Source organism: Entelurus aequoreus, linkage group LG12, assembly GCF_033978785.1.
Source record: "Entelurus aequoreus isolate RoL-2023_Sb linkage group LG12, RoL_Eaeq_v1.1, whole genome shotgun sequence".
In the NCBI taxonomy this organism is placed as follows: Eukaryota; Metazoa; Chordata; class Actinopteri; order Syngnathiformes; family Syngnathidae; genus Entelurus; species Entelurus aequoreus.
In genome coordinates this window covers 63,891,417-63,913,752 of record NC_084742.1, presented here as the reverse complement: position 1 = coordinate 63,913,752, position 22,336 = coordinate 63,891,417, and the positions used below count along the sequence as shown (strand labels likewise).

Genomic DNA, 22,336 nt, shown 5'->3' with positions numbered 1-22,336 from the left:
AGATGGACAGGCGGATCGGTGCGGCGTCTTCAGTAATGCGGACGCTGTATCGATCCGTTGTGGTGAAGAAGGAGCTGAGCCGGAAGGCAAAGCTCTCAATTTACCGGTCGATATACGTTCCCATTCTCACCTATGGTCATGAGTTTTGGGTTATGACCGAAAGGACAAGATCACGGGTACAAGCGGCCCAAATGAGTTTCCTCCGCCGGGTGGCGAGGCTCTCCCTTAGAGATAGGGTGAGAAGCTCTGTCATCCGGGAGGAGCTCAAAGTAAAGCCGCTGCTCCTCCACATGGAGAGGAGCCAGATGAGGTGGTTCGGGCATCTGGTCAGGATGCCACCCGAACGCCTCCCTAGGGAGGTGTTTAGGGCACGGGGAAGACCCAGGACAAGTTGGGAAGACTATGTCTCCCGGCTGGCCTGGGAACGCCTCGGGATCCCCCGGGAAGAGCTGGAGAGAGTGGCTGGGGAGAGGGAAGTCTTGGCTTCCCGGCTTAAGCTGCTGCCCCCATTTCCCAACCTCGGATAAGCGCAAGAAGATGGATGGATGGATGGATGTACACTCAATGAACTCACAGACCAATGATGCTGCTCATTAACTGGCGAAGCAAGCGAGCGAGCTAACGGATAATTTTGGTATCCCTGACACTTCTACCGTATCTCATACTGGCTTCCTAAGTATGCCAACGTGACTTTCCTAATGAGGTTTTAATTGTAATTTGTGTCCACAAAGCCTGTTTAGGAACACGAAACGTGAGAAAACACTATCACCTGCCTCGCTCGTTTGCTCCAGGCTTTCAATCATTCAATCAATGTTTACTTATATAGCCCCAAATCACGAGTGTCTCAAAGGGCTGCACAAGCCACAACTACATCCTCGGCTCAGATTTTACATCAGGGCAAGAAAAAACTCAACACAATGGGATGACAATGAGAAACCTTGGAGGGGACCGCAGATGTGGGGACCCGCCCCGGGCGACCGGTGCAATGGACGTCGAGTGGGTCTAGCATAATAGTGTAAGAGTCCAGTCCATAGTGGATCTAGCATAATATTGTGAGAGTCCAGTCCATAGTGGATCTAACATTATAGTGTGAGAGTCCAGTCCATAGTGGATCTAACATTATAGTGTGAGAGTCCAGTCCATAGTGGATCTAGCATAATAGTGAGAGTCCAGTCCATAGTGGATCTAACGTAATAGTTTTTCACACACACAAGTGAATGCGAGGCATACTTGGTCAACAGCCATACGGGTCACACTGAGGGTGACCGTATAAACAACTTTAACACTGTTACAAATATGCACCACACTGTGAACCCACACCAAACAAGAATGACAAACACATTTCGGGAGAACATCCACACCGTAACACAACATAAACACAACAGAACAAATACCCAGAACCCCTTGCAGCATTAACTCTTCCGGGACGCTACAAACCCCCCCCCCCCGCTACCCGCTACAAAAACCCCTCCCCCCTCAACCTCCTCATGCTCTCTCAATGAGAGCATGTCCCAAATTCCAAGCTGCTGTTTTGAGGCATGTTAAAAAAAAAATAATGCACTTTGTGACTTCAATAATAAATATGGCAGTGCCATGTTGGCATTTTTTTTTTCCATAACTTGAGTTGATTTATTTTGGAAAACCTTGTTACATTGTTTAATGCATCCAGCGGGGCATCACAACAAAATTAGGCATAATAATGTGTTAATTCCACCACTGTATATATCGGTATCGGTAATTAAGAGTTGGACAATATCGGAATATCGGATATCGGCAAAAAAGCCATTATCGGACATCTCTAATCAAAAAGCCCTTTTAATCATCAAGCTACCACAGTAAAAATACAATTAGGATAATATTGCCAACTTTCTCTGATAACTGATTCAGATCTTGCATGGCGCCTTCCTGGTTAATAGTTAGTAGTACGGTAATAGAGACGACTCAGCAGATACGATGGAAACATCTATCGTGGCTTTCATTTTAACTCCGGGAACGTCAATCTTTAACAAAAAAAAAAAAAAAAAAAGGCAACACAAATGTCACCTTTTGCATTTTCCAAACAAGCAGTGTGCTGACACGACATGTCCTCCCCGCAGTGCCGCGAGACGGAAGTGAAGGCGTCTTTGAACACCAGCAGCCTGCACAACCACATCTCTGCATCCTGCTGCCACAGACTCGGGTAGGAACCCACAACGACGCTCCCTCTCTAGCTACTCGACGATAAACAAGTGCCGCACTTTGAACACCCCTGACTGATCCTGGCACAATGAGGCAACCAGCGGAAAAAACAACAACACATTTTTTATGTTTACAAAGTACACTCCGCTTCCTATAATCTCACTGAGATGCCCTTTCACCCCAGGCCTGCAGGTGGCAGTAATGTGCCAGACAAAAGTGTTCAATAAATGAACAGGAAGACATCTTTATTTATTTAACTCATCATAATGCACATAAAGTATGTACACACAATTATCAACATACTATATTAATACCTATTTAGGGTGGAAATCTACCTTTTAATATGTGAAAGTGATAAAATATTGAATAAAGATTGTGTTTTCCAACCTGCTCCTCAGCCTGGACCCAAGCAGCTCCGTCAAAGATGTGAAGCTCCAACTGGGCACCAGAACCTTCCAATGCTCCGCTTTGGTCCAAGGTACGAACACCTGGGAGTGCAGGAAGAAACACTTAGCAGCAAGAAAATGAGCAAATTACTTTTGTACTTGCTCTCTTTTCACATGCATTATGGTAAAACATATTCAAATCTATTTATACATTTTTATTTCTACGACAAATAAAAACACGGTGGTGAGAATGAGGGTTGTAATTATGGGAATAAACATACTGCAAGAATGCAGTGGTGATAACGGAAAAAAAAAGGTGTTTCTAATATTATGATAATGTCATAATTATACAATTTAAAACACATTTATGAAATTAAGGTTGTGAGGAAATTGTGAGGATAAGATGTAAAGTTTTTATAAAAGGGAACACAACATAAAAAGAATGCATTTTTATGTTAATAATTTTTATAATAATATAATTAATTTATAATATATATATATATATATATATAATATATATATATATATATATTATTAATTAGTAATTAATAATATAATAATATAGTAATTTTTACTTTTGTGGAATCAAGTAAAAAAAATAAATTAAAAAAAAGACAAAATTGTAATTACAAGAATAAAATTCGATTTTTGGGGTTGGGCAGCAATTAAAATATCCCAAATATATATGAAAGATAATATGAGAATTAGTTGTACACTAACAAGCATCACAGGTGTGTTTTAGAAGTAAAATGATGGAAAATAAAGTTGCAAATATTGTGAGAATAGCTGAAAATCTATGATAAAGAGGGTAATATTACAAAAAGAATCAAGTATGAAAAATATATAATAAATTTGAAATTTACAGAAATGTTATTGTAATTTTGGGCACATAATAGAACATATCTAAAATACTGTATTGTATAAATATAATAGAAAATTATATATTTAACAAACATATCTTATAAATATAGACTACAAAAATAAATATGTAATCTGTATTTATATATACATATATATTACCAATATATTTATACGTTACAAATATGTATTACAAATATAGAATACAAACAAATACATATACACTACCGTTCAAAAGTTTGGGGTCACCCAAACAATTTTGTGGAGTAGCCTTCATTTCTAAGAACAAGAATAGACTGTCGAGTTTCAGATGAAAGTTCTCTTTTTCTGGCCATTTTGAGCGTTTAATTGACCCCACAAATGTGATGCTCCAAAAACTCAATCTGCTCAAAGGAAGGTCAGTTTTGTAGCTTCTGTAACAAGCTCAACTGTTTTCAGATGTGTGAACATGATTGCACAAGGGTTTTCTAATCATCAATTAGCCTTCTGAGCCAATGAGCAAACACATTGTACCATTAGAACACTGGAGTGATAGTTGCTGGAAATGGGCCTCTATACACCTATGTAGATATTGCACCAAAAACCAGACATTTGCAGCTAGAATAGTCATTTACCACATTAGCAATGTATAGAGTGTATTTCTTTAAAGTTAAGACTAGTTTAAAGTTATCTTCATTGAAAAGTACAGTGCTTTTCCTTCAAAAATAAGGACATTTCAATGTGACCCCAAACTTTTGAACGGTAGTGTTTATATGAAAGATAATATGAGAATTAGTTGTACACTAACAAGCATCACAGGTGTGTTTTAGAAGAAAAATTATGGAAAATAAAGTTGCAAATATTGTGAGAATAGCTGAAAATCTATGATAAAGAGGGTAATATTACAAAAAGAATGAAGTATGAAAAATATATATTAAATTTAAAATGTACAGAAATGTTATTGTAATTTTGGGCACATAATAGAACATATCTAAAATACTGTATTGTATAAATATAATAGAAAATTATATATTTAACAAACATATCTTATATAGACTACAAAAATAAATATGTAATCTGTATTTATATATACATATATATTACCAATATACACTAATATATTTATGCATTACAAATACGTATTATAAATATAGAATACAAACAAATACATATATATTTGCAATACACATTTGTAAATATATACTGTACATATTTAATATAAAATACAGTACAAATGTATACTGTATTATCTTTATACATATAGATTACAAGTATATATTACAAATACATACTACAAAAAATATATTTTTTAAATATATTTTTCTAAATGTATATCATACATTAGCATTATAAATATATATTATGTATTTGGATCTTACAAAGCTAGGCCCTCTGTGACTAAAACAGAAAAATGTGAAATATGCTGAGATTAGAGCAAATAAATGTTAAAATCGAAAAAAAATAATCGAAAAATGAAGTCCATTGTGATTTTTGTTGTCCATCTCAGAGGACGACACGTTGGAACTGAGCCTGGGCCTGCAGACTCTGCTGCAACTCAAAGTAAGCAAACGACAAATGTGAACTGTGAGCTTCGTTTAGTCCGTGTGATACGTGACATGTGAGGCGAGAGATGTCACTCATGGAACTTCCTTCCCTCCGCTCAGTGCTGCTTGGACCTGAACAGCCGCGTCCTGAAGCTAGGGGGCGGCGGCGAGGAGCTGCCCTTCCTGAGCCCGGCCGACCACCCCCCGTCCAAAACACCCGACCAGAAGCTGTGAGGCCGGCTCGTTCCGGAACCCCCGACAAGCATTTAGAACCACGTTTACATGTCAACTAGTCTGATTGCAACACTTCAAAATATTTAGTGAAAATCAATGTAAAATCAATCCTTTTTTTTTTTTTTTTTTAAATCATAAAACACTGAAATTGATATTTTTATAGGCGAGAGAGACAGAATGTAAACAAATAACCAATTAATAAACACATTTACTTGTTTTTAAGTATTATATCTTTTGATGGTGAAAGTATTGCTGGCAAACTCAGAGGCTTTAAGAGAGATTTTGGGGCTGTCACTTGGCAACTCCATGTTTCTGCTCCCTACAGAGATTTTCGACGAGTTTAGGAGATTTAACTCCTTCTTCCTTATCGCCCTGGCAGTATGTTCACGGTCATTGTCATGCTGGAAGGACCATCCAAGATCCGACCTTGTGTTCTGGCTGAGACCAGGATGTTTGGGTCCGAGATTATAGAGTACAAGTCTTCCTGTCTGCTTGGCAGAGAAACATTTGTCCGGCCCCTACCAATGAGAGTGCAAAAGCGCTAGACATCGAGCTGAAAGCCCTCGATGTCAACTCGATGCCCAGAGCTAAGTTACCATATTTTTCGGACCATAGGGCGCACAATTTTTAGCGCTTTGATAGCTAGTTTACCATGAATTGATTAACGTGGACCGCGACTTAAACAAATTGAAAAACTAAACGGAATTTAAACTAAACGGAATATGTACTGTACTGTGCAGTCTACTAATAAAAGTTTCAATCAATCAATCAATCAATCAAAGTCTACTGACAGATATGAGTAAGAACTTTACACTACTTTATATTAGAAATGGCAACAGCGGAAGATTAATGCCACATAAGAAGGTCGAGAAAAAGAAGAAGCTTATGACTACGGCGTCGGCACGGACTACAGTTGCGGACGCGTGCACATTTTCAGGACTTATGCAGATCCCAAATACACATCAGCAAGTACCAGAAGGTAAGAAAAGTTGCTTTTGCATAATATTGCGAAACAATACCTTATACACACATAATAATACTCCTATGTTGAAGCACAGTACAATCCATCAAGCGGTGTGGCTTCATAGCTTACCAAAGTCCTACTAAAAACATTTTGACGGATTTTTGAGCGCTGTGTGTGTTCTATATTCTCAATGCAACATTTAAAGTTTTGGTGTTGTTTACTTGAGTCATATTGCAGTCTACACTTATCTCTTATGTGTGACTGCCATCTACTGGTCACACCATGTACCAAACAAAGTAGCTTCGAGGTCGATAAGCACAACCAAGATTGTTCCGTACATTAGGCGCACCGGGTTATAAGGCGCACTGTCGAGTTTTGAGAAAAGGAAAGGATTTTAAGTGCGCCTTATAGTCCGAAAAATACGGTAAATTGTGGGAATTTTGGAACTGGTGTCGGGGGTTGTACTAAAACATTTTGACAGATTTTTGAGTGCCGTGTGTAATGTTCTATATTCTCAATGAAACATTTAAAGTTTTGGTGTCGTTTACTTGAGTCATATTGCAGTCTACACGTATCTCTTATGTGTGACTGCCATCTACTGGTTACACTTATTACACCATGTACCAAATAAAATAGCTATGAGGTCAGTAAGCGCACCAGGTTTTAAAGCGCACTTTCTAGTTTTGAGAAAACGAAAGGATTTTAAGTGCGCCTTATAGTCCGAGAAATATGGTAATCGACAAAATCTTGGCCGACGCTAAATACAGTCCAACTCATATTCTGTCTCTCTACCTTCAAATAAATCCGGCATAAAAATGGATTGTTTTCGTCAAATCATCTTTTTCCCCCAATGCTAACAGGAAGGAGCAGCTGTTAGCATAGCCAAAATAGGCTAATATGAACTGAAAACATACTCACACAACGAGGAAACGTGCTGGCAAACATCTAAACCTACTCAGTGGCCTTGTGGTTAGAGTGTCCGCCCTGAGATCGGTAGGTCGTGAGTTCAAACCCCGGCCGTAGAGTGTCCACCCTGAGATCGGTAGGTCGTGAGTTCAAACCCCGGCCGTAGCGTGTCCGCCCTGAGATCGGTAGGTCGTGAGTTCAAACCCCGGCCGTAGCGTGTCTGCCCTGAGATCGGTAGGTTGTGAGTTCAAACCCAAGCAGTAGCGTGTCCGCCCTGAGATCGGTAGGTCGTGAGTTCAAACCCCGGTCGTAGTGTGTCCGCCCTGAGATTGGTAGGTCGTGAGTTCAAACCCCGGCCGTAGAGTGTCCGCCCTGAGATAGGTAGGTCGTGAGTTCAAACCCCGGCCGTAGATTCTCCGCCCTGAGATCGGTAGGTTGTGAGTTCAAACCCCGGCCGTAGATTCTCCGCCCTGAGATCGGTAGGTTGTGAGTTCAAACCCCGGCTGTAGATTATCCGCCCTGAGATCGGGAGGTTGTGAGTTCAAACCCCGGCCGTAGCGTGTCCGCCCTGAAATCGGTAGGTTGTGAGTTCAAACCCAAGCCGTAGCGTGTCCGCCCTGAGATCGGTAGGTCGTGAGTTCAAACCCCGGTCGTAGAGTGTCCGCCCTGAGTTTGGTAGGTCGTGAGTTCAAACCCCGGCCGTAAAGTGTCCGCCCTGAGATCGGTAGGTTGTGAGTTCAAACCCCGGCCGTAGCGTGTCCGCCCTGAGATCGGTAGGTTGTGAGTTCAAACCCCGGCCGTAGCGTGTCCGCCCTGAGATCGGTAGGTTGTGAGTTCAAACCCCGGCCGTGTCATACCAAAGACTATAAAAATGGGACCCATTACTTCCTTGCTTGGCACTCAGCACCAGGGGTTGGAATTGGGGGTTAAATCACCAAAAATGATTCCCGGGCGCGGCCACCGCTGCTGCTCACTGCTCCCCTCACCTCCCAGGGGGTGATCAAGGGTGATGGGTCAAATGCAGAGAATAATTTCGCCACACCTAGTGTGTGTGTGACGTGACAATCATTGGTACTTTAACTTTCAGTAACTCTGAAGTGCGCGGGTCCTCAGGCAGAGAGCGTTCAAGTGTCCCCTTCATCTACCTCCTCCACGCACAAAAGACACATGATGAATTTTAAAAAAAGCAATTAGCGCCTCTTTAGCGTCCACTTTGGGCCATCTGGAGGCCAACAGAGTCCTCGGTCAACGTTCCTCCCCATGAAAACATCCCGCCAGACGCTGACTGAAAGAAGAAAACATTCCGTGGGCATGACTTTGTGGAGTTCAAGTCTGCATGTTTGTGTACTCGTCTGATAGCGTGAACCTCAGGAGTGTGTGGGGGTGTGTGTGTGTGTGTGTGTGTGTGTGTGTGTGCGTGGGTCCGAGCTGCCTTCCCACGCCGCCTTTCTGTCTCAAACCGTCAAGCTTTGCTTCTTTATAGGCGAGACGGAACATTTTCTGATTTATAACGCCTCGACTCTTGTCGGTTGAACGTTTTACGGAATAATAAGAGCGCCACCTGCCTTTCCTTGTTTTTAAAGAGGAACCGACGAGTATGTTAGCTCCGCTGCGAGCCACAGATGTGAAGTGAAGGGAATTATATTTATATAGCGCTTTTCTCTAGTGACTCAAAGCGCTTTTACATAGCGAAAGCCAAAATCTGAGTTACATTTAAAGCAGTGTGGGTGGCACTGGGAGCAGGTGGGTCAAGTGTCTTGCCCAAGGACACAACGGCAGTGACTAGGATTGAACCTGGAACCCTCAAGTTGCTGGCAGGGCCACTCTACCAACCGAGCTATACAGTGATGATCCCACCCAACCAACAGGGGGCAGCATATAAGTCAACAGTTGGAATGTCATACAATACAGCGCTTCACGTTTTCCTTATTTTGTCATGTTATAGCCTTATTCCAAAGTAGAATATTATTTTTTTGTCCTCAAAATTCTACACACAATACCCTATAAAGACAACGTGAAAAAGACTTTGGAGACCTTTGTACACATTTGCTAAAAATAAAAAACTTAACTATATTTACCAAAAGGGTTTTAAAAATTGGGCTTTTTTTAAATTATAAATTTCCACAACAATTTTCAATAATAAAACAAAAACAAATACAGTACACCAAAAGTTTGGACACACCTTCTCATTTCAATGTGTTTTCTGTATTTTCATGACTATTTACATTGTAGATTGTCACTGAAGGCCTCAAAACTATGACACCTGTGAAGTGAAAACCATTTCAGGTGACTACCTCTTGGAGCTCACGGAGAGAATGCCAAGAGTGTGCAAAGCAGTAATCGGAGCAAAGGGTGGCTATTTTGAAGAAACTAAAATATAAAACATGTTTTCAGTTATTTCACCTTTTTTTGTTAAGTACATAACTCCACATGTGTTCATTCATAGTTGTGATGTGACAATCTACAATGTAAATAGTCATGAAAATAAAGAAAAGGCATTGAATGAGAAGGTGTGTCCAAACTTTTGGGCCTGTACTGTATATTTATATTTTAATAAGTCAATGCAACCATCTACAATTAATGGTGCCAACATTTTATAAATAAAGCAAAATAAATGACTGATTCCAAAATTCACTAAAATGTGAAAAAAATCACAAAATTCACAGCTAAATTGTCAATATTAAGAAAAACCTATTCACAATTATAGCACAATATACAGTATTCCATATAGGCTGCAAGATTTTGCGAAAACATCTGTGATTTTTTTGTTCCAAAATTGCAATTCGGTTTGAGGTTTGTATATTTTATACATAAAAATGCAAATAATTGCGAAAATAATACAAAAACAAATACAGTACAGGCCAAAAGTTTGGACACACCTTCTCATTTCAATGCGTTTTCTTTATTTTCAGGACTATTTACATTGTAGATTGTCACATCAAAACTATGAATGAACACATGTGGAGTTATGTACTTAACAAAAAAAGGGGAAATAACTGAAAACATGTTTTATATTCTAGTTTCTTCAAAATAGCCACCCTCTGCTCTGATTACGGCTTTGCACACTCTTGGCATTCTCTCCATGAGCTTCAAGAGGTAGTCACCTGAAATGGTTTTCACTTCACAGGTGTGTTTGAAGCTCATCCAGAGAATACCAAGAGTGTGCAAAAAAAGGTAATCAGAGCAAAGGGTGGCTATTTTGAAGAAACTAGAATACAAAACATGTTTTCAGTTATTTTACCTTTTTTTGGTTAAGTACATAACTCCACATGTGTTCATTCATAGTTTCGATGTGACAATCTACAACAGGGCTCACCAACCTTTTTGAAACCAAGAGCTACTTCTTGGGTACTGATTAATGCGAAGGGCTACCAGTTTGATATACACTTAAATAAATTGCCAGAAATTGCTAATTTGCTCAATTTGCCTTTAACTCTATGTTATTATTAATAATTAATGATATTTACACTTAATTGAACGGTTTAAAAGAGGAGAAAACATGAAAAAAAATGACAATTAAATTTTGAAACATAGTTTATCTTCAATTTCGACTCTTTAAAATTCAAAATTCAACCGAAAAAAAGAAGAGAAAAACTAGCTAATTCGAATCTTTTTGAAAAAATTAAAAAAATAATTTATGGATCATCATTAGTAATTTTTCCTGATTAAGATTAATTTTACAATTTTGATGACATGTTTTAAATAGGTTAAAATCCAATCTATACTTTGTTAGTATACAGTATATAACAAATTGGACCAAGCTATATTTCTAACAAAGACAAATCATTACTTTTTCTAGATTTTCCAGAACAAAAATTTTAAAAGAAATTCAAAAGACTTTGAAATAAGATTTAAATTTGATTCTAAAGATTTTGTAGATTTGCCAGAATAATTTTTTTGAATTTGAATCATAATAAGTTTGAAGATATATTTAACAAATATTCTTCGTCGAAAAAACAGAAGCTAAAATGAAGAATTAAATTAAAATGTATTTATTATTCTTTACAATAAAAAACATTAATTTACTTGAACATTGATTTAAATTGTCAGGAAAGAAGAGGAAGGAATTTAAAAGGTAAAAAGGTATATGTGCTTAAAAATCCTACAACCATTTTTAGGGTTGTATTTTTTCTCTAAAATTGTCTTTCTGAAAGTTAGAGGAAGCAAAGTAAAAACATTTATGAATGTATTTAAACAAGTGAAGACCAAGTCTTTAAAATATTTTCTTGGATTTTCAAATTCTATTTGAGTTTTGTCTCTCTTAGAATTAAAAATGTCGGGCAAAGCGAGACCAGCTTGCTAGTAAATAAATACAAATTAAAAAATAGAGGCAGCTCACTGGTAAGTGCTGCTATTTGAGCTATTTTTAGAACAGGCCAGCGGGCGACTCATCTGGTCCTTACGGGCGACCTGGTGCCCGCGGGCACCGCGTTGGTGACCCCTGATCTACAATGTAAATAGTCATGAAAATAAAGAAATCTCATTGAATCAGGAGAAGGTGTGTCCAAACTTTTGGCCTGTACTGTACATTAATTTAGATACAACTGTTACAAAGTTTTGATCAAATAAACGACCTGCACTTTAGAAAAACATTTACAAAATGCTCCTGTATGACATTCTGACAACAAAATTGCATTTGCGAATAAATATTGGGCTCCTTTTTTAAGTTAATTTAAATTATGCAAGTTCGTACTAAGATGTGATTCATCATGGTTAATGCCAATTCAAAAGTGTGATTAATCTAAAATAAAAACAAAATCATTTGACAGTACTAATACTAACATGATTAAATCAGGGCCATCAGATTTAAAACATAAGCTAATGTGATTACACACAAAAAGTGATCGCACGAATCATGTATAAATGCAGATTATTTGCGCAATTTATTTTGATTACATGCTCGTTTACCTTAACCGTAATTACCTGACCAAGCATTTTACCGCGATCAAGTGTGATTGATCTGATTTGAAAAAGCAATCGTTTGACAGCACTAAGTCAAATGTGTTTGTAATGATTTAATTTGGAAAACTGGTTAGCTAGCCTGTCGGAAACAATGTCTGCCTCACGGGCGCCTCGTGTGGTGCAAAGTGGTATCACAAAAAAAAAAAAAGATATTCATGAGCTGGCTAAATGCTGCCATATGTGGTTTGTAAAAAACATGAACTTGTTGTTTTTCGGTTTCATTTAGCCGCTACTTTCCCTGCTAACATCATCCACAACATGGAGGTCCACTTTGTCCTTCTTCTGCTGTTTCTCCTCCTCTTCTCCTGAGCAGTATTTTCTGTCTGACAAATAAAAGATGTGTATTCTGGCTAAAGCTGTGTTGTCAATGTCACATAGAGAAAAAGAAGACGCTTATCGACCACAGTGTTGGCACGGACTACAAAGGCGGATACGCGCAAATTTTCCGGACTTATGCAGATCCCAAATACAGATCAGCAGGTACCAGAAGGTAAGAAAAGTTGCTTTTGCATAATATTGTGAAACAAAACGCCAAATAATATGTCTTACCTTATACACACACCATAATAATACTCCTATGTTGAAGCACAGTACAATCCATCAAGCGGTGTGGCTTCATAGCTTACCAAAGTCCTACTAAAAGCATTTTGACAGATTTTTGAGCGCTGTGTGTAATGTTCTATATTATCAATGGCACATTTAAAGTGTTGGTGTCGTTTACTGTCGTCATATTGCAGTCTACACGTATCTCTTATGTGTGACTGCCATCTACTAGTCACACTTATCATTACACCATGTACCAAACAAAGTAGCTTCGAGGTCGATAAACACAACCAAGATTGTTCAGTACATTAGGTACCCTGGGATATAAGGTGCACTGTCGAGTTTTGAGAAAATGAAAAGGATTTTAAGTGCGCCTTATAGTCCGAAAAATACGGTAATTTGCGGGAATTTTGGAACTGGTGTCGGGGGTTGTACTAAAAATTGTACTAAAACATTTTGACAGATTTTTGAGCGCCGTGTGTAATGTTCTATATTCTCAATGGACCATTTAATGTTTTGGTGTTGTTTACTTGAGTCATATTGCAGTCTACACGTATCTCTTATGCGTGACTGCCATCTACTGGTCACACTTATCATTACACCATGTACCAAACAAAATAGCTTCGAGGTCGGTAAGCACACCGGGTTATAAGGCGCACTGTCGAGTTTTGAGAAAATGAAAAGGATTTTAAGTGCGCCTTATAGTCCTAAAAATACCATAATTTGCGGGAATTTTGGAACTGGTGTCGGGGGTTGTACTAAAAATTGTACTAAAACATTTTGACAGATTTTTGACCGCCATGTGTAATGTTCTATATTCTCAATGGAACATTTAATGTTTTGGTGTTGTTTACTTGAGTCATATTGCAGTCTACACGTATCTCTTATGTGTGACTGCCATCTACTGGTTACACTTATCATTACACCATGTACCAAATAAAATAGCTTCAAGGTCGGTAACCACACCGGGTTATAAGGCGCACTGTCGAGTTTTGAGAAAATGAAAAGGATTTTAAGTGCGCCTTATAGTCCTAAAAATACCATAATTTGCGGGAATTTTGGAACTGGTGTCGGGGGTTGTACTAAAAATTGTACTAAAACATTTTGACAGATTTTTGACCGCCATGTGTAATGTTCTATATTCTCAATGGAACATTTAATGTTTTGGTGTTGTTTACTTGAGTCATATTGCAGTCTACACGTATCTCTTATGTGTGACTGCCATCTACTGGTTACACTTATCATTACACCATGTACCAAATAAAATAGCTTTGAGGTCAGTAAGCACACCGGGTTATAAGGCGCACTGTCGAGTTTTGAGAAAATGAAAAGGATTTTAAGTGCGCCTTATAGTCCTAAAAATACCGTAATTTGCGGGAATTTTGGAACTGGTGTCGGGGGTTGTACTAAAAATTGTACTAAAACATTTTGACAGATTTTTGAGCACCGTGTGTAATGTTCTATATTCTCAATGGAATATTTAATGTTTTGGTGATGTTTACTGCCGTCATGTTGCAGTCTACATACGTATCTCTTATGTGTGACTGCCATCTACTGGTCACACTTATCATTACACCATGTACCAAACAAAATAGCTTCGAGGTCGGTAAGCACACCGGGTTACAAGGGGCACTATCGAGTTTTGAGAAAATGAAAAGGATTTTAAGTGCGCCTTATAGTCCGAAAAATACGGTAATTTGCGGGAATTTTGGAACTGGTGTCGGGGGTTGTACTAAAAATTGTACTAAAACATTTTGACAGATTTTTGAGCGCCATGTGTAATGTTCTATATTCTCAATGGAACATTTAATGTTTTGGTGTTGTTTACTTGAGTCATATTGCAGTCTACACATATCTCTTATGTGTGACTGCCATCTACTGGTCACACTTATCATTACACCATGTACCAAACAAAATAGCTTCGAGGTCGGTAAGCACACCGGGTTATAAGGCGCACTGTCGAGTTTTGAGAAAATGAAAAGGATTTTAAGTGCGCCTTATAGTCCTAAAAATACTGTAATCAACAAAACCTTGGCCGACGCTACATACAGTCCAACTCATATTCTGTCTCTCTCCCTTCAAGTTGTGTTTGGTCTGTGGACAAGCGCAGTGTTTTTCAACCTTTTTTGAGCCAAGGCACATTTTTTGCGTTGAAAAAAATGCGGAGGCACACCACCAGCAGAAATCATTAAAAAAAAACGAAACTCGGTTGACAGTAAAAAGCCGTTGTCGCAATTGTTGGATTTGATTTTAAACCATAACCAAGCATGCATTAATATACACTATATTGCCAAAAGTATTTGGCCACCCATCTAAATGATGAGAATCAGGTGTCCTAATCACAGGTGTATAAAATCAAGCACTTAGGCATGGAGACTGTTTCTACAAACATTTGTGAAAGAATGGGCCGCTCTCAGTGATTTCCAGCGTGGAACTGTCATAGGCTGCCACTAGGGATGTCCGATAATGGCTTTTTGCCAATATCCGATATGCCGATATTGTCCAACTCTTTAATTACAGATACCGATATCAACCGATACCGATATTAACCGATATATACAGTCGTGGAATTAACACATTATTATGCCTAATTTGGACAACCAGGTATGGTGAAGATAAGGTAATTTAAAAAAAAATGAATAAAATAAAATAAGATAAATAAATTAAAAACATTTTCTTGAATAAAAAAGAAAGTAAAACAATATAAAAACAGTTACATAGAAACTAGTAATTAATGAAAATTTGTAAAATTAACTGTTAAAGGTTAGTATTATTAGTCGACCAGCAGCACGCGCAATCATGTGTGCTTACGGACTGTATCCCTTGCAGACTGTATTGAAATATATTGATATATAATGTAGGAACCAGAATATTAATAACAGAAAGAAACAACCCTGTTGTGTGAATGAGTGTAAATGGGGAGGGAGGTTTTTTGGGTTGGTGCACTAATTGTAAGTGTATCTTGTGTTTTTTATGTGGATTTAATTAAAAAAAACAAAAAAACAAACAAACAAAAAAACAAACGATACTGATAATAAAAAAACCGATACCGATAATTTCCGATATGACATTTTAACGCATTTTTTTTGTCCGATAATATCGGCAGACCGATATTATCGGACATCTCTAGCTGCCACCTATGCAACAAATCCAGTCCTGAAATTTCCTTGCTCCTAAATATTCCAAAGTCAACTTTATTTTAAGAAAAGTGAAGAGTTTGGGAACAACAGCAACTCAGCCACCGAGTGGTAGGCCACGTGAACTGACAGAGAGGGGTCAGCGGATGCTGAAGCGCATAGTGCAAAGACTTTCTGCACAGTCAGTTGCTACAGAGCTCCAAACTTCATAAGACCTTCCAATTAGCCCACGTACAGTACGCAGAGAGCTTCCATGGAATGGGTTTCCATGGCCGAGCAGCTGCATCTAAGCCGTACATCACCAAGTCCAATGCAAAGCGTGGGATGCGGTGGTGTAAAGCACGTCGCCACTGGACTCTAGAGCAGTGGAGACGCCTTCTCTGGACTGATGACTTTACCCTCTGGCAATCTGATGGACCAGTCTGGGTTTGGAGGTTGCCAGGAGAACGCTACAATCGGACTGCATTGTGCCGAGTGTGAAATTAGGTGGAGAAGGAATTATGATGTGGGGTTGGTTTTTCAGGAGTTGGGCTTGACCCCTTAGTTCCAGTGAAAGGAACTTTGAATGTTCCAGGATACCAAAACATTTTGGACAATTCCATGGGATGGTGCTTCAAGTTCATATGTGAGTAACGGCAGGTGGCCAAATACTTTTGGCAATATAGTGTAGCTCTTGTCTCAAAGTAGGTGTACTGTCACCACCTGTCACATCACGCCCTGACTTATTGGGACTTTTTTGCTGTTTTCCTGTGTGTAGTGTTTTAGTTCTTGGCTTTTTCTTTTTTCCTGTAGCAGTTTCATGTCTTCCTTTGAGCGATATTTCCCGCATCTACTTTGTTTTAGCAATCAAGAATATTTTAGTTGTTTTTATCCTTCTTTGTGGGGACATCGTTGATTGTCATGTCATGTTCAAGATGTACATTGTGGACGCCATCTTTGCTCCACAGTAAGTCTTTGCTGTCGTCCAGCATTCTGTTTTTGTTTACTTTGTAGCCATTTCAGTTTTAGTTACATTTTGCATAGCCTTCCCTAAGCTTCAATGCCTTTTCTTAGGGGCACTCACCTTTTGTTTATTTTTGGTTTAAGCATTAGACACCTTTTTACCTGCACGCTGCCTCCCGCCGTTTCCGACATCTACAAAGCAATTAGCTACCGGCTGCCACCTACTGATATGGAAGAGTATTACACGGTTACTCTGCCGAGCTCTAGACAGCACAGACACTCAACAACAACACATCATTTGCAGACTATAATTACTGGTTTGCAAAAAATATTTTTTACCCAAATAGGTAAGAGTAGACACACCAGACTGTATCTCACAGCACAGTGGTTGAAAAACACTGGACTAGCAGACATCTCGGGGGAGGAGGACTAACAAAAACCTGAGAGTGTGACTGAATCAGGACCCGTGAGGACGTGCTCAAAGTTCTACATTGGCTTTGTCGGGTGTTGCTTTGTCACGCTCCCCCGCCGCAGAACATGAAGAGGAATGAGAAGAAGAAAATCCCCTTACCCGCCTCCTCCTTTGCCACATCCTGTTAGCGAGATGACACCTGCGCAGGAAAGAGACTTTTGTCTCTGAAGCCGCACCGAAGATTCTTCAAGCAGCTTTTGCAGTCCACCCTGAAGCACACAGAATGTCTCATAGTAACAAATGTTAGCTGCTCATGACCCCACGGCTTGTTTGTTATTCTTCAAAATATCGACAGTGAAAAGTTGTAATATATTCATATTCCGGGTATTCCTCATAAACATGTTTGCGCTGTTGTTTTTTAGTTTTAGTTTGTATCCAATCAGAATTCAGCTTGCTTATGTTGCCATACTGTACCAAATCTGCCCGGGCCTTCAGAATCAACAATGCAGGCGTCCGTGCACTGTAAGTGAACGGGCACATACAGTTGATAGATAATTGCCACCCCCCCCACACACACATACATCAGATGCTGACGACAATACAATATGCAGGGTTTCCCACACATTCATTTATTTGTGGCGGCCCGCCACGAAAGAATTACGTCCGCCACAAATTAAAAAAAATAAATAAATAAAAAATAATAATATTTTTTTTTGTTGTCCTCTCCAGCTTCTCAGGCAAATCATATAGTTAATGTAGACGCCCATATCGGCTGTTCAGATTTACTTTACAAAAGAGAAGTGTAGGGTACTTCTCTTGCCTTATTTGTATTTGACGTTATCAAATGTATTTATATTAGAAACACAACATGTGTATATAACAAAGGGTGCAAAGTCTGCAGGCAGTAGGAAACACATGGTTAAGTGTAGGGAGTAAAACTGATGGCAGTCTAAAGTTCAAGATTTTTGGAGCTCTTTGTTCAGTGGATCAGATGTTTGATGAAGCTCTGTGTCTACCTACCACCACTACTGTTTTCTGTTTATTTGTTACTGACTGTGGCAGGACACCTCTGCCTCTGTTTCACTTTATGTTGCTGGTAAATAATATGGTTGTAGTAGTAGGCTAAAGTTAAATTATTTAGTATGCACTAATTAAAGGGGCAGAGCTTTGAGACATTTTAGCTTTTATATTTTATAAGATATATTTTTAATTAATAAATATATTTCAGTGAATAACTTATTGTTCAAATCTGTATATAAATATGTACATAAAGTGTTGTAATTATATTGTAAAATGGATGGATGGATGGACGTTTAAAACAAAACTGTTATTATTAATTAGTAAGTATACATTTTTTGAGCCTTTTTAGAGAAAATCAAATCATTGTAGTAAATGATGCAAATTACTCAATGATGTCATGGTGACCACGCCTATAGCCACGCCCCCACCGCCACAGGTATCTTGGCAGTTTATGGGAAACACTGATATGACATATAAACGATAAAACATTGAATATTAAAAGAATGTGAAAGTTTGACTCCTACCTTGTTTCTTTCCCCCACGACCTCCTTAAAGTTTTGTATTCTGTTACGGCGGGGTCGCATGTGACTGCGCGGATTGTTTCCCCAAGATGCAGACGGAACTCCGGAAGCAGCGTGCAGGTAAGACAATGATTTATTTTTCATAAATCAGGCAAAATCCACAAATACAGGAGAGCGTGCCGATAGCACGGGTAGCTATGGAAAAGCTTAGCATGGGAAACAAGCAAACAAATGGCGAAGCTTAGCTCAGGAATCAAACAGTAAACACACGTAACTTGTTGCATGGAGCAAACAAGACAAAAAAGCAGGAATAAAATGTTCTCCGATTAGTGCCCGGGAGCAGGTGAGCGTCATGAACACTAAATCAGAGGCAGGTGGATATAATCAGCACCCATGGCGACCAAGAGAAAAACAAACCCGGGGGTGGTAAAACAGAACTAAGGGAGTCTTTAACTAAACAAAACATGATCCGGGAAACTGATCATGACAGTAATCATTGAGAAATATCAAGCAGCTGAAATGCACCAAACATGGAGAAGTACGGAGAAAGTGTTTTGCATCAATGTGTGTAACTTTAAATTATATATACATGTTTTATCATGTCCACAAAGTTCAATGAGCTGGTGTGTCATGTGCGACCGTGGGTTGACCTTATTTGTTGGTTATACTTAATTTATACCATGAGTGGGGAAAGTTGTTTGGATTGGGTCATATATACTGATACTGTGCTCAAGCATTTTGCAAATGGAATTAATATTCACTGACCATCAAATCCATCTTCACCCACAAAAGGGCGGCATAATCATTTTAATTGAATTCACACGGTACTAAATGTAGGCAAAAACACACTTTGGGCCAATCCTTGTCATCCGTAGTTTGGACGCGCCACTTCTAACGACGTTTTGGACAAACTTAGGTTTTCCCCAGGGACAAGCAAACTCCAGTCAGGCACGTTTGGAGGAGTTTAGTCCGGAAGAAGCCTCTAAGTCAGGGGCGCCCATTACGGGAATGGCAAGCTAGCGGTTGATGGTGGAGGGTTGTGTCAGTCCATCGCTAGCCAGGCATTAAAAAAAATACACCTAAACATGATCGATCATCAATCTTCACCAAGACGTCACTTTCGTCACTTGATTGACATTCACGGCACCCGAGGGTCTGGTGAGATGACGCTGGCTGAAGCCAGATCATTATTAAGAAAAAATGACCGACAGGAAGGCGAGAAACACTTTTTACTTCAACAGCCTCTCGCGCCATACTGTTGGAATAATTATGTATAAGTTATCACACAACTCTTATGCTTAAAGGCCGTTGCTATAGTTATTATCAATTGTGCTGAAGTTGTACTTTTCTACCTGTGCAAAGGCACAACTTGTAATCTTGCTTTGCGAGTTGTCTCGTATCAGCAGTTTGTTTCCAGACCTTGCCTGCTGACAGCCAAGGACGGACATCGAGTACCTCAACGCAGACAAAACAGAGACAGGGCGAAATCACAAGTGTCAGCACATTTCCATTCTGAACAATCATGTATCGTGTCTACTGGGGCTGCTTGCATTACCCCTCCCTTCAGAAGCAGCCTCAGTGATGTTAACTCGGGACCTCCCGAATAAATAGAGGAGCACGTGGGACTGTACCTTAGAGCAGTGGTCCCCAACCACCGGGCTGCAGCCCGGTACCGGTCCGCGGACCGGTCCGCGGACCGATTGGTACCGGGCCGCGCAAGAAATTTAAAAAATAAATAAATAAATAAAAGTATTTTTTTTAATTAAATCAACATAAAAAACACAATATATACATTATATATCAATATAGATCAATACAGTCTGCAGGGATACAGTCCGTAAGCACACATGATTGTATTTCTTTATGAAAAAATAATAATAATAAAAAATAAAAAATTACACCCCCCGGTCCGTGGGACAAATTTTCAAGCGTTGGTCCCCGGTCCCCAGCTACAAAAAGGTTGGGGACCACTGCCTTAGAGCGTAGGGCAAAACTGTAACTGAGTGTACAGTCCAATACGTCTCTCCTCATGAGCAAAATTCAACACAGTCTCTGCCTGATTCCTTCTTCTTGTCTTGTGTAATAGATAGTTCGGTGTTTGAACCTGACACGTACCTGCCGTCAAAACTCTAAAGACCGACAGCACAGTTCCTGTCTTCACAATAAAAGCCTTGCTTCATCCTGCCTGCGCTAACAAAATAAGAGTCTCAGAAAGCTAACTTAACCAACTTATATTCCTGTCTTCATGAAAGAAAGGAATGTTAAACATGCTTGTATTATCATTAAACACTTTTAACTTGTTAACAAAAACCTCTCTTTCATAAATAAATACATATAAATTATGTATACGAATGATGTAGATCCCCTCGACATGGTCAATTGAAAAGTAGCTCGCCTGCAGAAAAAGTGTGGGCACCCCTGCTCTAAAGCCAACATAAGAGACCTCTAACCTCACAGACTGAAATGTTGTCACTTCCTGGAGACGTCCCGATACTTTAATAGCATCACGATGGCTCTGTCGAGGTGACAAGTTATTATTGCTACTGTAATTGGGTTTGCTTGGCATGAGAGGGACAGATTATTAGACACAGCTCCTCGGAGCGCTGCAGCTGCCTGCCAGTGCCGATCACATCAAACACTCATCATGGCCGCCTGCAGCTTATGTAACACAGTACAGTAGTACTACTACAGTACTACACCGCTGTACAAGACCCAAAAGCAGTGAAGTTGGCACGTTGTGTAAATGGTAAATAAAAACAGAATACAATGATTTGCAAATCCTTTTCAACTTATATTCAATTGAATAGACTGCAAAGACAAGATATTTCATGTTCACACTGAAAAACTAATTTATTTATTTTTTGCAAATAATCATTAACTTAGAATTTAATGGCAGCAACACATTACAAAAATGTTGTCACAGGTGCATTTTTACCACTGTGTTACATGGCCTTTCCTTTTAACAACACTCAGTAAACGTTTGGGAACTGAGGAGACACATTTTTGAAGCTTTTCAGGTGGAATTATTTTCCATTCTTGCTTGATGTACAGCTTAAGTTGTTCAACAGTCCGGAGGTCTCCGTTGTGCTGTTTTAGGCTTCATAATGCACCACACATTTTCAATGGGAGACAGGTCTGGACTACAGGCAGGCCAGTCTAGTACCCGCACTCTTTTACTATGAAGCCACATTGATGTAACACATGGCTTGGCATTGGCTTGGTGAAATAAGCAGGGGCGTCCATGGTAACGTTGCTTGGATGGCTCCAAAACCTGTATGTACCTTTCAGCATTGACTCAGTAAACGTTTGGGAACTGAGGAGACACATTTTTGAAGCTTTTCAGGTGGAATTCTTTCCCATTCTTGCTTGATGTACAGCTTAAGTTGTTCAACAGTCCGGTCCAGTCTTTATTGTGGTATTTTAGGCTTCATAATGCGCCACACATTTTTAATGGGAGACAGATCTGGACTACAGGCAGGCCAGTCTAGTACCCGCACTCTTTTACTATGAAGGCTTACTATGGCATAGTCTTGCTGAAATAAGCAGGGGCGTCCATGATAACGATGCTTGGATGGCAACATATGTTGCTCCAAAACCTGTATGTACCTTTCAGCATTAATGGTGCCTTCACAGATGTGTAAGTTACCCATGTCTTGGGCACTAATACACCCCCATACCATCACACATGCTGGCTTTTACACTTTGCGCCTAGAACAATCCGGATGGTTCTTTTCCTCTTTGGTCCGGAGG

The 22,336-nt window shown here is 39.4% G+C and overlaps 1 protein-coding gene and 1 long non-coding RNA gene across 2 annotated transcripts in view; one reads left to right on the top strand and one right to left on the bottom strand.

The window, feature by feature from the left end:
• The window catches only part of nrip2 (nuclear receptor interacting protein 2), a 32,140-nt gene extending 22,141 nt beyond the window's left edge, over nucleotides 1-9,999 (top strand). The window contains exons 3-6 of the mRNA XM_062066413.1: nucleotides 2,097-2,179; nucleotides 2,577-2,656; nucleotides 4,909-4,961; nucleotides 5,066-9,999. Coding sequence (XP_061922397.1) covers nucleotides 2,097-2,179; nucleotides 2,577-2,656; nucleotides 4,909-4,961; nucleotides 5,066-5,179 — 330 coding nt within the window. The 3' untranslated portion in view covers nucleotides 5,180-9,999. The remainder of the gene's footprint in view (nucleotides 1-2,096; nucleotides 2,180-2,576; nucleotides 2,657-4,908; nucleotides 4,962-5,065) is intronic.
• The window catches only part of LOC133662428 (uncharacterized), a 34,873-nt gene extending 14,564 nt beyond the window's left edge, over nucleotides 1-20,309 (bottom strand). The window contains exons 1-3 of the long non-coding RNA XR_009828103.1: nucleotides 18,590-20,309; nucleotides 17,205-17,314; nucleotides 2,566-2,666 (exon numbers count right to left, since the gene is read on the bottom strand). This is a non-coding gene — a long non-coding RNA (uncharacterized LOC133662428). The remainder of the gene's footprint in view (nucleotides 1-2,565; nucleotides 2,667-17,204; nucleotides 17,315-18,589) is intronic.
• Nucleotides 20,310-22,336: the final 2,027 nt, after the last annotated feature.